At 31.7% G+C, this 15,981-nt stretch overlaps 2 protein-coding genes and 1 long non-coding RNA gene across 4 annotated transcripts in view; all 3 read left to right on the top strand.

Moving 5' to 3' along the window:
• The window catches only part of nmo (serine/threonine-protein kinase nemo), a 114,140-nt gene extending 104,966 nt beyond the window's left edge, over positions 1–9,174 (top strand). For both annotated transcript variants that reach the window (XM_080170484.1, XM_080170483.1), the window contains exon 8: positions 6,718–9,174. In XM_080170484.1, coding sequence (XP_080026610.1) covers positions 6,718–7,278 — 561 coding nt within the window. In that variant the 3' untranslated portion in view covers positions 7,279–9,174. The remainder of the gene's footprint in view (positions 1–6,717) is intronic.
• A 606-nt stretch (positions 9,175–9,780) lies between these two features.
• On the top strand, positions 9,781–10,638 carry LOC145327010 (uncharacterized). Its single transcript, XR_013882036.1, has 2 exons — positions 9,781–9,923; positions 10,043–10,638. It is a non-coding gene; the product is annotated as an uncharacterized LOC145327010 (long non-coding RNA).
• Positions 10,639–12,319: 1,681 nt separating this feature from the next.
• LOC145325598 (uncharacterized) lies at positions 12,320–14,482 on the top strand. Its single transcript, XM_080168564.1, has 6 exons — positions 12,320–12,387; positions 12,468–12,527; positions 12,828–12,906; positions 13,248–13,626; positions 13,964–14,012; positions 14,308–14,482. The coding sequence occupies exons 1-6, from the start codon at positions 12,328–12,330 to the stop codon at positions 14,428–14,430; spliced, it is 750 nt and encodes a 249-aa protein (XP_080024690.1). The 5' UTR covers positions 12,320–12,327; the 3' UTR covers positions 14,431–14,482.
• The last annotated feature ends 1,499 nt before the right edge of the window (positions 14,483–15,981 follow it).

Raw genomic sequence — 15,981 nt, 5'->3', positions numbered from 1 at the left:
AAATAACAGAGAAGCTTCGCTCCAAATAACCCTAGCATATGTTAATATAATCATAAACTTTGTTACAATAATTTATTTATTTACAAAACTGTTACGGATAATCAAATCAAAGTATGGTACAATTTTGCTCATATTATGGCTAGCAGCAGCGCCCTTAGCATTTACTGGTAACGGCTAAACAAATAGCACTTTATGGGGAATTCCAACTGTTAAGAAGTTTTTGAGATCTTAATGTACAACCACTCATATAAAAGATAGTTTCTTTGTTTTCGGCGAAACTTTAAATATGTTCTTAACGTTGATTAAGGCTATTTGAGTTTTACATTTGAGTGTAAGGATGGTTTTAGGCTATTTATTGTATTTATTTTGAATTTGTTCTATAATATGTTTATCAAAATTGAATTAAACTTTTGGGCATATCTATAAGGCCTCGGGCTAGGTTGGGTCAAAACTGAAATCCCAAGTTATCCTTGAATTATTTAAGAAGATAAGCTACTTCATTTTGCAATTTAGGCTATTTTTAAATCCAACAAATTATTAAAATTATTAACTTATATTGTGCTTATATAGTTTTAAAAGAAAAAAAATGTAGTTTTTGTTAGGTGTCTAAAGGGTTAAGACTATGGCCGATAAATTGATGTACATTTTCAATAATAATACACAAAACTACCCCTTCTGTAGATCAAAATTAGTAGTAAAAACATTTAAACACTCAACTAAATTAGTCCCTAAAGTTGTCAAAAAATTCATAAGAAAACGTTATTATAAAACTATGGGGACTAGTGTACTAAACAACCTATTGTCCCCTCATTCTCTGAACAAAACTGGTTCTGATTTCTTTTGTTGAAATGATGCAACACCCTCCTAAAGTATCTGTATGTGACCTAAACTAATCTGAGTTGAAAATGTTTGGTTTGCCAACTTTCTTATTAATGGTAAAACTTTATATTTTTGGGATACAAGGATGACAACAATCTCGGAATGATAAATGCTACGATAATGAACGATAACATGTTATACATCCCCAATGATGACAAACTAACTACCACTTATGCAGATTAAAGTTATTGTTTGAAAAGTTTGGTCATTAAAAGTTTGAAACCAACCAATCACAATTCAAGAATAGTACCCAAATCCCTTGTCTATTTTGTTCATGCGGACTAAGTAATTTATAATTATAGAGTAGCTTCGCCACTGATACCATTGTAAGTGCAGCATCTAAGTTAAAAGTACACCAAGTTGCTTGTCAGATGTCAATTGGGAGGGGGAAAATATTTAATTGCTGCGCCACTATCCTCTTTGACATTTTTCGTTTACGAATCCCTTAATAGAATGATTTCTCAAAATTTAGAAAAAGCAGTTTTAAAAATAAATTACTTACATGTGTTTTAATTATTATATTAACATATAAAAAATATTAAAACTGTTTTGTAATTAACATTTTGGGCTATATTTAGAAAATTTCAAATACCAATTAAATAAATTAGAGTTTGATATATCTATACGTTTAGCCTTTTATATTTTTCTTTGCGGACAATGAGATATTTTCGTATCTGCGGACTTTTATAAACCTATGCGAGTTAAAGCAAGTTGTTCAAAAATTAAACCTACCCCTTTTTTGCACCTCCTTTTTCTTAATATGCCCAAACAACTTAACCGGTTCATAAGGAGTTTTTACAAAATAATCATGATTAAAAAAGCAGCTTAGTTAATATCACAAAGAGTAGGGAAATACAATTTCCAGTATGGCTTCGAAACCGATCATTATCCGCTGGATTAGAACAGGTTCTCAGCCATACCAAAAACTCATGTACAGCATCGTATTACAGACAATTATCCATGAATATTAAAATAAAAAACATAAGATTAATACCAGTTTTGTAAGCCCGGGCCTTTGGCGCCTCTGGGCTAACAATAACTGTCTAAATCATATAATTTTACTTGCATCCACTTAAAGCTGTCTATAATACGATAAATAACTGATCCATGCAATAAATCCGCGTAATTCGCTATTGATCAATTTTTGCGTTATTGCATGAACAAGTATAAGGACTATGCAAAGCTGTATTGGGCTGAGCTAGGGCCTAGTCAGGGATCTGAAGGGATAAGACAATTGATAGATTGATTACAGTCAAAATGGTGAAAAAAATACCCCTTCTCTAGATAAATTATTAGTTGAAAAGCTTGTACTCGATATGTTTGGAACCAACCAATATAAAATTTTGATAAAATACCCAAAGTTTTGATTTAAATCTTTGGGTTCCAGTGTAATTTACAATCCAACATCCCCTCCCTCCCTCCCTGGGCCTGGCTGAAAGAAATCTTAACAAACTGCCTTTATAGGTCACGATCATAAGTTTCTCATATGCAATAATATCTCACTGAACATTCATAAAAAAACAAGGATGACAACATCCATAAATGCTAAGCTTATCTTAGGTATAGTGAAAAAGTATTCAAAAACTTTATTTTAGCATTTCATTTAAAATTCTGATGCCTATCTAAAAAATGAAAATTAAAAAAAATATCTTACTATATTTGTTAGTTATTACTTCTTTAATTAAGAATATAAATATCATACTTACTAATCTTATTTCTTAACAAATTAAAACCTGTAATTTTCTCTTTCCCAAGGACACATTTCTCCCCTAAATTTTCAACTTTTTATAATTATCATATCATTTGTTTTTGTTATGAAATATTTTTGTCATAAGAGCGAAGATTTTCTGTAATTGACCTTTCTTTAAAAAATCATTTATTGCTTATTTGTACTCTAAATTAAAATGGTTTATTCATTTTTTCTTTCGTTTGCCTTCAAACTTTGGTTAGGTTTTATTAAATCTTGATTGGATGGTCCAAACTAGCATAGTCTAAATTAGAGGTGTTGTATGGGCATGTAAATCGATTTATAGTTCAATGTCTTATCCCTCTCAATTTGCAATCTTTACATATTTTAAATTGTTTTAAGTCGCCCTAAAATGAATATTGTCATCCTTGTTGTTTTTGAGTAATTTTCAGGGATCTAAAGAAACAAAACAATGGCCGATAAATTTATGTGCATCACCAATGATGATACACAAAATTTCCCTTTAAGTACATTATAATTGATGGTTGAAACGTTTGAACACTCAACTTGATGGACCAACCAATCATGATTTATTAAAAGTCCCCAATAAGAAAACAAAACTTTTGGGACTAGTGTAATAAACAGCCCAATTTCCCCTCACACCCTGGTAATTTAAAGCCTACTTAGGTGCTTATTGAATAGAAAATAGTGACGCCACACAAAAAGTTGTCCTCTTTATAATAAACAAACAGGATATGTGTATCACAAAAACTGCATATTTTTAGGGCTGCAGCTTGGCTACCGATTGTTGAATTGGGCTAGATGTGCTTACCCTCAAAGTTTATATGGAGCACTGAAACCCTCCTCTTAATTTTTTTTAGGGGGGGGGGGGGGGGTGGTCACTTAGGCTTTGGCTGCTGAGCCCCGGTAAAAACTCTAAACTAATATTAAGATTTTACATTTCTTAAAACTATTAAAAAAGACCAAACAGACTGAAATTAAATTGGTTTACTGGTTTATTATTATTTTAATCAAACTTTAGAAATGCTAATATTTAAATTGCGGATTATTATGAATAGTTTATCTGTATGTCTGTCCGTTTGTTTGTTTGTCTGTTTGTGTGAGTCTGAATTCGTCCTTGGATGAACTTTTAATCTTTATCTCATGATATTCACGAAATATATATCTATCTATCTATTTACATTTATAGATGGATAAATAGATTGATACAATATTGAATACATTTAATATAATGATAAAATAGTTGGTCTTAATTTATTTCAACATATTCATAATCGGCGGATAGCCACTATACAATTAGGATATTGGGTATATTGGACTGTTAAACATACTGAGCTGGATCTTTAAATCATTTTAGTGGTGAGCCAGATCGGGGTGCGCTGAATTTCAGCCAATCACAGCGCGGCATTTCAGTAAATGCTGTGCTCTCGTTGGTGGAAAGTTGGCTAACCCCGATCTGGCTCACCACTAAAATGATTTAAAGATCCAGCTTAGGTCTTCAAAATTTACTTTAAGAACTTTTGTTGATTATAATTGTGGGTGTGCATCAATTTATCTAAAAAAAATATCACTTAATCAGCGCAATGCTTCTTTGCTATTGTGCTTTTTTTCGGATATGTAAATAAACACCTATTTAAGGCCTATGCATATAACTATCAAGGGTAGGGGTTAATTTTCTCAAGATAAAAAAACAGGATAGACAATTTTTAAAATATCATTCAATATGCCAAAAATTTCGGCGATTTTTTTTCTTTTTCGTAGATTTTTAAAATTTATTTTACTTGTTTTCTTTAATAATTGTCCATTTCTGTAACAAGGGTTTTGGCATTGAAAAACAAAATCTAGTACTAGGCATAGATTTTATTTGATATAGAAATATTAAAATGTAACAAGGAACTTTAAGACTATGAGGAGCACAGAAATTAATAATCAATATTTATAAAGAGCCAGCGGATACGCCCCTAGAATCTGGGAGAATTGCTAGAAAAATAGCATTAAACCATCCAAATATTTAAATTTGTAAATGGAATAGCCTAAAACCATCGAAGAATCTATGTAAAGCTTAAGACAAAAAACTCTTAATACTTAAATGATTATTAACATTAAATCATTATACAGTAGAAAAATATAAGAATTCTTAAAAGGTATATTAATGTATAATAAAGATTTGACATTAAAAGTACTTAAAACATAATTTATTTGATATAAATTTAATTGGATGTTTTAATATTTTTCTCTGTAAATCTCATGATAATTAAGAAATTATTCTAAATGATATTTAATATTTTTTTTCTGTAAGCATAAATATGAAATGTATCTTTCTATTTAGTTTAAATAGACAAAATTACCCCCCCTCTTAAAGAGGGCCTCTTTAATTTTTGTGATAAAAAGGTCAATGAAAGTTAAATAAACCGTCTACCATGCAATGGAGAGAGTTGACTTTATACTCAAAAAAACTTTAGGCCCTTTTTTCCCAAAAATGTCAAACATTTCCACCATTAATTTAAATCAACAGATATTTTTCTTGATTTCATTAGTACAGCAATTTTTCGTCAATTGTCTTATCTCTTTAAGTATATATCTGAAGAAAGTGAATTTAAAAACTGCATAAAAGGTGGGTTAATTGTTAAAACATCTAAAATAAACCCAAAAATTGTTGAATGATTTCAGCCTCGCCTAGAAACATGGATCAAAGTATTGCACAATATTTTTTTGCAAGCAAATATTTTTTCAATCATTTCATATTTTGGCAGAGAAGATCCTCTACAGAACAGATTACATATCACCCCACTCATTAATGGATTTAAGAATTAAGTTTTTTTTGTCTGTGCATTAAACCTAAGTTTTGCTTTACATCGCTCTTTTGGTGGTTTTAGGCTATTTTACTTCTTAATTGAAGTCTTAGGCTATTTCTTATTGATCTCTTCCTTAATTAATGCTATGAAAAGCCCCTTGATGCTAGGGTTGGAGCCACTAGTTAGTTATAAATGTCTAATTGATATTATTAGATAATCCCCAATGATTATAATCAAAATTACCCCTTCTCTGAATTCTAATTTATCTTATATTAGCTAAAGAGTATAGTGGGCTAGATCTATGTAAAGAGAGGGAAAATGTCAAAGATTACTTTTTCTCTCTCTCTATTTCTCTATTCTATTCTATTTCCTCTTATCTATTTCTCTGACTATCTCTCTTTTCTCTCTTTCTCTCTCTCTCTCTTTTAATATTCACACCCATTATATTACTGCACTTTTAACATCAAATTTTGAATAAACAAAAAATTTTAAATGTTTTTAGCAAAATATAATTTTCAGGATTTTTTTTAACCTGCTACGTCATTTCAGGTTGTTTATATGTTTGATTATTCTAAAAATGTGAATTTAAATCAAGTTTTTAATATCAATAACAAAAACTGTAAATAATTTTCCCAAAATTTATAAATTCCTTTTTTTTTCATTCGTAAAATAGAATATTGATTGGGTTGTATAAAGTTATTGGGCCTTCCCCATGATCTCTAATAAAGATAGAAAATCGGCCGTTCGGACCTTTATAGCTTACATATAGATTAGGTGTGCTACTAATAACGTGGCTTATAGTTTTGTATCATAAGAGATAATATAATTAACAATGAAGCTACCCTTTAATTCGAAATGTTCGTCCGTCTGCAGAAAACGTGAATTTATGATAGATGACTGAATTTTTTAATAAGCATTCATTATATAATTTACTTGGTCCGTTAGTCTGTTGGTCCTGCTTTAAAATACAGATACTAATCTGCTCTATAACTCACTTTGTATGTTTATTATCCTTGATATTTTGTGTGTCGCTTCTTATGGATGTTTTAATCCTTGTTTTTGATTATTTGTTATCTTTGTGTTATTAGGGCTTATGTTGCCACATGCCTTCACAATTATCTGGAATTATGAAAATAAATATCTGCTCACCTGTCTTTTTGTCAAACACAGACATTTAAACACAGATGGCAACATCAAAAACCAATTAAATTCAAGAAATCAAGAACTTATGAATTATATTTACAATAGGAAAAAATGTTACTATTTATAGAGAATTATCAAATTCGGTCCTAAAATTATTTATTCATTAAAATTAATTTTAATTTTTAATTTCAGGCCTCCTGCCCTATCCGCCAACTGGACCTGATCACCGACCTGCTGGGCACACCTACCCTACAGGACCTCAAGTACGCCTGCGACGGCGCCAAGAAGTACATGCTGTCCAAGGGCCCCAAGCACCCCAACATCTCCGCGCTGTACAGCCTGGGCCAGTGGGCCACACACGAGGCCATCCACCTCATGTGCAAGATGTTGACGTTGAACCCGGACAAGCGTATCAGCGTGGACGAGGCGCTGCGCCATCCGTACCTGGACGAGGGTCGGCTGCGCTACCACAGCTGCATGTGCACGTGCTGTCACTCGACGGCCAGCGGGCTGCGCCAGTACACGCGCGACTTTGAGCCGCGCGCTGAAGTCTACTTCAACGACACGTGGGAGTACGAGTTGACCAGCGTGAGCAAAGTGAAGCAGAAGCTGCACAAGTTCATCAGCGAACAGCTGAGCTCCAGCCGGGTGCCCCTCTGCATCAACCCATCATCCGCAGCATTTAAATCATTCTCAAGTTCGACAGTGGCGCATCCCTCTGAGTTGCCGCCCTCCCCGCACCATTGGGAGTAATAATAACCCATCAAGTGGCATAAATATAAAGTAGTTAAAATCCCGAGGCGCCTGCTAACGTGCTCTGGAGCGCGTATCAACCCTCAAAACTTCAGTATTCATAATTTTATTCCGAGATATAATCCACAACAAAAAAGGTTTTAGAAACAGTGAAACTTTACTGGCTTTCAACAATGATTAAAAAAACTTCCCATTTAACAGGTTAAGTTGACCAAAAAATTAAAGAAGGACCAAGTCTTGACGATGAACTATAAAAAAACTCCCATTTACGAAACATTTTGAAGGACCTTTGATAAAATATGATTTTTCATATTTTGAAGACAATTCTGACAAACCATCACTTGCAAGCACTGATAGTTAGTACAATAGTACAGAAGTACACGTACTAATATTCATGATTAGTACACAAGTACATGTACTACAAATAAGTTGATTGTGCTTGTTAAATTAGGACATTAACTCCAACAAACTCAATGAAAACTGATCCCTCCAATTAAAAAAGAAAATAGACTTTTGAATTGGCCAAAACAAGCCATTAAAATTGATCACCTTACTTCAAGGGTTAGTGACTTCAACGTTGTGTTAGAAATAAAAGTGACTTACTTATCTTACCATAGAAGTTATCATATAAACATAAATGTTATTAGTATTTCAAGCAAACATAAAGTGCTGTTAATAATAATAAAAGAATGAATCATAATTGCTACATCATGCTCAAACAAATACTACTAACCCCACATAACATTTATAAGCTTGCAAAGGAGGAGAAGAGAGCTGCTTATAGTTGTTAGCCGCCTAGCAGCTGACGGTCAGTGGCTAACCAGATTTAGTCAGCTGTCAGACAAACCAAGTGAATTCTTCATTCAGATATTTTTATATTGCAACAATGTAACAAACAAAAAAAATTATCGCTCTGTACAGTTAATCACTGGAAATGAATCAATACTTACTAACTAGGCATAGTTTTCAACTTTATTTATTTATTTGCAGCTTGATACAATAAATCCTAGATTTTTAAGCTGCTAACTAAGACAATAATTTTCCAAAGATTTTTAGACATAAAACGAAAAAAATAGGAGATTTGCATTTATTTTAAAAAAAACGAGCTTTTCTCCAATGAAGCCTTGCGCTGTATTCAAATCTGCCTTATAATTCATTGTTTGGAATTTAAATTAAGCTTAAAACTGTACATACATAATTATATCAGCTCGAATTTCTTTTATTTTGTTTAATTATAAATCCACCTAAAGTATCTCTATTTCAACCCCCCAAACTCTAAGAAAAACTTGAAAATTACAGGAGTAATTATCATATTATTATTATTATATCGTTTGGTTGCTTAAGTTGTTTTATTTTGACCAAAACGCCTTGAGAAATTTTGTTTCTTATTATGTAAATATTATAATTATTATTTTGTTTTGCATTATTAGCATTGTATTATATGAAGATGGAATTTCATGAGAAAAAAATCACAAAAACTTGACAAACCAAAAACTTAAAAGAATTCAAGTTTTTTTCCTTTTACGCTAAAGACATCTTCAACTAATTTGTAAAAAAAATCTTGTATTATTTCCATGTCATTAATAAGCTATTATAAGTTTTGTTCCCCTTGTTTGTTAATTATGATAAGTTTTTTAGTCATAAAAACAATTTAAATTGCCTAGGTACCTAATTTTTTATTAAAACTTCAAATCTAAAAAATGGATAAACTTATCATAATTAATGTTGAAACAAATGTCTGTGTGCGTATGTGAAAATGCCAAAAGACTTTAATTAAGAATTGTAAAAAGAATTGTGTTTAGCAAGATATTCAATCAGACATTTTTGTTGTATGCCTAGTATTTTTTTCAACTTTTCATGTAAGGAAAGTTTTACCTATTTTTTTTTGGTTATTTTGTTAGGGGATTCTTACTTGAGGGCTACTTTTGGGGCTAATGTCTTTTTAAAAATAGTGGGGAAAGTATTTTCCAGAATGGCTTCGAAGCCGATTAATATCCGGTGGATTAGAACCGGTTCTCAACAATATTGAAAAATCATGTTTAGCATCGTATTATATCCATTTTTCTGAGATTATAAAAATGTACAATCATAATATTAACACCAGTTTTGTTAGCCAGTGCCTTCGGCATCTCGGGGCTAACAAAGCTGGTTTTAATTATATAATGGTACATTTTTAAATCCGCGGAAAGCTGTTTATAATACGATGCGATAAATAACTATTCTGTATATATTTTTTAAAATCCTCAAGTAAAATCCCCAAAATCACAAAAACAATACACAGCTTAATATAATTTAAACAACTACAATCAAAGACAATACAGAACTTTAAACACACACCAGAACCACGCAGGCCTGATATGATGAGGGTTCGAATCCCCCTATTTTTCTCCACATCATGCCTATTGGTGTCGTATTCCATTCCTTTTCTTAGCCATACTTTCAGGGCATTTTATTTCCAAGACTGACTTTTCAACTGGAGTGGAATTCGAGCCAGGCTAGCGGCGAGGAGAGAAATATACGTATTAGCCTGGAGCAAAATGGAAAGGTTCATCAATATATCATACCTATAATAATTATTTAGCTATTAGTAAAATTATTTTGTTATATTTTGTTGTAATATTTTTATTATGTCAGAGCTGTATAAAGTATGGAATTGAGTATTATCGTTTCGGCCACCCAAATCTTTCTGTTTTTTAAAACTAATTTTGTTTAGAACAAAAACTACTTTAAAGTTTCTAAATTATTGCTATTTTAACTTCTACAGCTCTGGTAATATCATTATTTTGCCTAATTTTTAAAAATTTTCAATAACTACCTAAATTTAATGATAAAAAATACACAAAACTATTTTTTGGTAATATTTGGATACAAAAAAAACTTCAATATTGTGATGATAATCTTTACAAAGAAATTCAGTTTGTACAACAGAAAAAAATACAAGAAATTGATATTATTTTCTTTAGAAATTATTTTTGTACTTAAATACAAATTAAGGCGAATAAACGCCTTTTTTTCATGGAGATTTTTATATGCTAAGGTCATTAATAATACACCTTATTACTGGACATTAAATAAGTTATTTTAAAGAAAATAACTTAATAAAATTATTGTGTATTTTTACGTTTTTGTCGCCTCTTATTAACATAAAGGCTGCAATATTAGTTAATTTTTTTTTCATCGCGAAATTTAAATTATGTATTCTTGTAAAGTGTAAAAAAACTGATTATTATTATAATGACGTGTACTCTGTGCGTACTTTTTGTACTATTCCTGTACAAATTGTGTACTCGAGACACGTGGAATCTGTAATCGTATAGTAATAATTCATACAATTACTTAAATAAATTTAATCCAACGAAATGTTTTTTAATCCTAGAACGTAAAGGTACTATATGAGCGAAGCATCTCTATAATCAAGAGCTAAAATGTATGTATGTCCATTAACAGAATGCTTTTCTAAAGCAATTTTGAAAACATTTACATTTAAGTTTGAAATAGACTTCTAAATTAATAATCTACTTATAAAATTCTGACGATGCAAGCTTTAGCATTCGTTTGTTAAAGCGTCTGATTTCAGAGCCTCGCATTTATGGATTTGCCATCCTTAATTTTTTGAATATTATAGTTAAGCATTACTAAGAGATTGACAACTCTGATTGAAATCTTTGGTGTGACGTGCTGCGTAAGAGGCTATAAAAAATACTTAGTTCTGGCTTTCATAAACTTCTTCTGGTTTGTATTATAGAAGTTAAATTAGTAAAATTTAAGAATGTATGGCATTAGCCATATGTTACTGCCCGAAAATTGGGGCTTCTAAATCAGTTAAAAGCGTCGGAAATATATAAACATCCAAGTCCCTGCAAAAGAACAGAAAGTAATTTGCTAGCAGACGAAAAGGGTCTCACCTACTTAGGCCATGTGGATGTTTGGATAACAAATATACTTCTAGTAGATAACTAAGTAACCCTTATTCTATTCTATGAAGCAGCGAAGACTTTTGTATAAACCCTTAAAACTAATGAAATAATTTAGTTCTCCTTCTTAGGGAAGCTCTAAATAGATCCCGGGATGGTTTTAGGCAATTTATTACTACTTTTTTTATTATTTAAGCCTTGTGATGGTTTCAGCGTTTTTTATACGCCTCTAGAGGCAGGAGCTCATCCTCCAGTCCATATAAATAAGTAATAAGATGTCTGTAGCTTAAAGATCTCGCTAACCAATAAACCAATTTGTTTCTCCTTTTCGAATGAATATTACAAAATGTAAGTAAATACCTATCTAAAAATTAGTTAATTATATTTTTTGATAAAAACAATTAATTAGTCTATTATAAAGATTCATAAAAAAGTACTTTAAGACGACATTTAATATTGTAAACTAACAGCGGCAGTCTGCGCAAATGTAAACAAATAAACGCGCCAAATAACAATTTTTAACATTTATTTTTATTACACTACAATAATTCTTTCAAACTTGTGTAAATTGTATATATCGCTACCCGCTGAACCGTTTGGTTCTCCTTTACCTTCCAGGGAAGGTTTTATATAGTAATTTGTAGGTATTTTACGTCGACCATGCAGCCATTAATTACACAAATTTTAAAAAATTGTATTTTTGGATGGGACTGTGATGCATAAGTTTAGAACACGACTTTTGCTTAACAAACAATATGGAATTATTATTTTTTCTTTATATTTGTAGATACATCTTGTTTTGTTAAATGGATTGACCAATATGGCTAGCTTCTAAATAGCTATTCTAAGAAATGTTTTCTTAACCTGTCTAAAAATGTCCTGCTTCAACTTAAACTAGCTGAAGTCAGATTAAATTTTTTATTTCCTCATATACATAAATAAAATCTAAAAATAAGGTAGATCCTGAGGCCTGCAACATCTGAACCTGTACACCTATCTAAAAAAATCTTAAAACTTGGGATATATAAAAAAATAAACTTATATTCTTAATATCTTATCCTCTCACTCAAAGATCAAAGCTATGCACACTGTTAAATCAAAATTTCACCCTCCCCTTTTTCAGATTATGAAAATTATGCCGAAAATGTCTCATTCTTCAGGAAGTTTTGAGAACATCAGTGATGATCATAAACAGGTAAATCATGCTTAAAATAAAAAAAATACTTCAAATTATTTGTTTAGTGAACTATTGAACATTTTAAAATTGATTTTCAGTATGATCTTGATGATATTGTTCTGATAACCTGTGAAGAATACTGTGTCACTATATCTAAGGTAAAAAACACAAAAAATTCGCCCCTTTTGTAGCAGTTTTGTAACTATCAGTCAAGTCCTAAAATTATGCCCTTAAAAAGTATCCTGTATATCAGCAGTTTTGAAACAATTTTACTTTCAATTTTGTTTAGACTTAAACATTTATATATGCACATTCAGTCCTGACACTCTATATACTAGTGTTAATGTTTGTTTGTCCTACCGTTTCAGAGCTTCGTTTTTTTATGAACGTTGTCATCCTTGCTTTATCAAAAAAGTTAATATTGAGCAGAAATTACTCACCCAATGAATTTTATTCAGAAGATTTTGATTGAGAATTCCCAGGTGTTTGCTTCTAAACTTGATCCAAGATGGACTTCCAGACAAACATCAAATCCAGGAATATTGTCAAATCAAATTTAGTTTTTTTTAACAAGTTCATAAACAAATAGTACAAAGAATAGCCTCACAGACAGTAGTATAACACGTAACACATGATACGTTTAAATTTTGGCCCAAACCCTACATACGTTAAAAGCTGTACCTACTACTGCTATTTTTGTTTAAACTCTTTTTTTTGGGGGGGGGGATTCCCTCCCTAAATAATAATAAACCTTCCAAGGACCTGTTAGAAGTTTCACTGTTAAGGAGAACCATTTTGGTTCAGTGGTTAGCGAGATCCTTTGCTACAGACAAAAAAAGCTTACTACTTTATATAAATTTGATAATTTTATGAGAAAGATGTTGTGAATTCTGATTCCAGCATAGCCAAGGAAGAACTGAAAATTGAAAATAAAGATATTGCTGTTCTCCAGAATTCCTGCAAACAAGAACTAGATACAGTAAAAGTTGTGAATGAAGAACCAAAGAAAATGCCCATTCTTGTTATACCTGTAACAGGATTTAAAGGTCTTGCTGTCAAGCTATTCTTTGAATATCTCCAAGATGAAGAAATATCAAGAACAAAGTATTTTGAATGGGTGGATATTTTTCTTGAAATGATGTTGATTGCTGATTACTATGGAATTCAAACAAACTTGGATTACTTGTTTGAAGAACAGACATGGAAAAAAAATATGTTTACTTTTGATATGGAAGACATTTTTAACGTGCTCTCTAGGAAAAGCAATAACGCCAATTACTTAGATATTGCAGCAACATTTAGAAAACAATGTTATTGTTGAGGGGGGGGGGGGGGAGTTGGTTGATTTCAATATCCCAATTTTATATCTTACATTTAAAAGAAATATTTTTTGTGGGGAGCGGGGAATGGTTATTTTTTGGAGGGAGGGAGAGTAGTTGATTATAATTTAAGTCTCAGGCTATTTTCTGCACTTAGAAAACAGATACCCTAGATGCTAGGGACGTAACCGCTAGTTAGTTTTTTAATAGACGCCCTATCTTATGATTCATTATTATGAATTTAAAGATTTGAAGATTGCTTTATATTGAATTAGATGTAAGAGACTGAAGCAAATACCACAGTACGAGAGTGGTTGTGAAAAGGTAAAATATTTTTAAAAAATTAAAAACTTGGATGACAGCATCCATAAGTACAAAACCATGGATTGACAGACGGACTAAGTGAATCAAGCAAATGTTCAATGGCCATAGAAAAAAGATGAAGAAAAAGTACATAAATTCAGCTAGGGGTCTATCTTTAATATCAGGTGAGAAAATCCCATTTCTACTTTAGCGTTATGGACGGACTGACGGATGGATTGGCCAAGGGAATAATAGAGTAACTTCGCTAGCCCCCAAATATTAATATTTGGCCGTAAATTAATTTTTCATTTTTTAGATTGAAGAGGATGTCATAAGCAGTGTTGAAAATGCAGAAGATCTTAGACAAGCCATCGTGGGAAATAAGAACAATCTTGAAGCAATCATCAAAATTCTAGAAGATATTAGTTTCGAAGAATAACTGATTATGCTTATTAATAAAACATTTTAACACTTCTTTTTTTTAAATAAACTATGTTCAAAAAATTGTTGAATCTCTATTTAAAATTCTTTTAAATGTATTTTTTACATTATAATTTGCTTAGTCCGTTTTTACGTTGTAAACTTGTAATGCTAAGGGGGAAATGGGATCTATTGCTAAACCTTCATTATTTCTTGTCAACAAGCCTAGCATTTGGGAAGATGCAGCGTTCTCTTTTATGTTTTTGATCCCTTCAAAGGTTTGATCCTGTCGTTGTATTTTAAAGAAGCTTTATTTTTAATTATATCTCTTGTTATACACCAAAATACATGCGAAACTTTGCTTTACATAGGGTCATTCCGTTCGTCTATAACTCGTATCACTAATTTAAGCATATTAGGATTGTTCTAGATTTCAAATTTTTAGCAGATAGATAAGACTAGACATAATGTTATAATGTTGATATTTTTACTTCTTAGTTTGGGTCTAGTCCCTTTCGTGGCAACGCCTCTTACGGGGCGTTTCGTCGAATTTTTTCTCCCATTTTTAGCCCCTGAATGGGACTCTAACCCCTGCCGGGCAGTCACCTAATTTATCTAACCTAAAAAACCTCTCGAAAGCTACTGTGAAAATACAACGAATCGCCCCTGAAGAGGTGTTGCCATATTTTTGGACATAAGGAAGTGCTTCGACATGATAAACAGGGATATCCTTTTTAGTAAACTTGAGAACTCAGGGATAAGAGGGGTTGCACTCGAGTGGTTCCGTAGTTATTATGCAAATAGGAAGCAGCGTGTATTTTTTAAGGGTCTCTTCTCCTCTACTGTCGAATTCATTATCATTGGCGTACTCCAGGGGTCAGTCCTGGGACCTATTCTTTTTTTAATTTTCATAAATGACCTTGTTTCATGCAGCGAAGAGATCTTAATCAATCTCTTTGCTGATGACGCAGTAGGCTTTCTTGAAAAGCAGAATATAATCCAATTAATAAACCTCGCAAAAGAGCTTGTCCCCAGACTGACCCAATGGTACAACTCCAATAAGCTTCTTATACACCCCCGCAAAACCAAATGCATGGTCTTCTCCTCCCCTCGAGAAACACTCACCCCCGTTGAGCTCGCAGCCAAGACCAACTTTGAATTTTATGTAGATATGAATAATCATAATGAAACTAATGAATCAAAAATTACTAAGCTGGATCTTGTTAGCGGTACCAACGAGGGTAGTATTAAACACCTTGGAATTCAAATCGACGAAAAAATGAAGTTTTCTTACCACCTTGAAAAAGTCTATAGTAAAGTTTCTAAGATAATTTATAGTATGAAAGTAATGCGACACTTATTGGATAAAAAACACCTAAGGCTACTCTATACTTCTTACATTAAGTCGAATATCGAATATTGTTGTCTCCTGTTCACTGCTTGCCCTATGTATTTGTTAGCACCAATTATTAAACTCCAAAAGCAAGCCATTAGAATAATTGAAAATTTACCAAGCAGAGCTCACACAGCTGAATTTTTAAAATCTAATGGCATACTCCCATTCAATCTG

This window comes from Acartia tonsa, chromosome 8 (assembly GCF_053477335.1).
Source record: "Acartia tonsa isolate MP-2025a chromosome 8, ASM5347733v1, whole genome shotgun sequence".
Classification (NCBI taxonomy): Eukaryota; Metazoa; Arthropoda; class Copepoda; order Calanoida; family Acartiidae; genus Acartia; species Acartia tonsa.
This window is presented reverse-complemented; position numbering and strand designations above follow the sequence as displayed.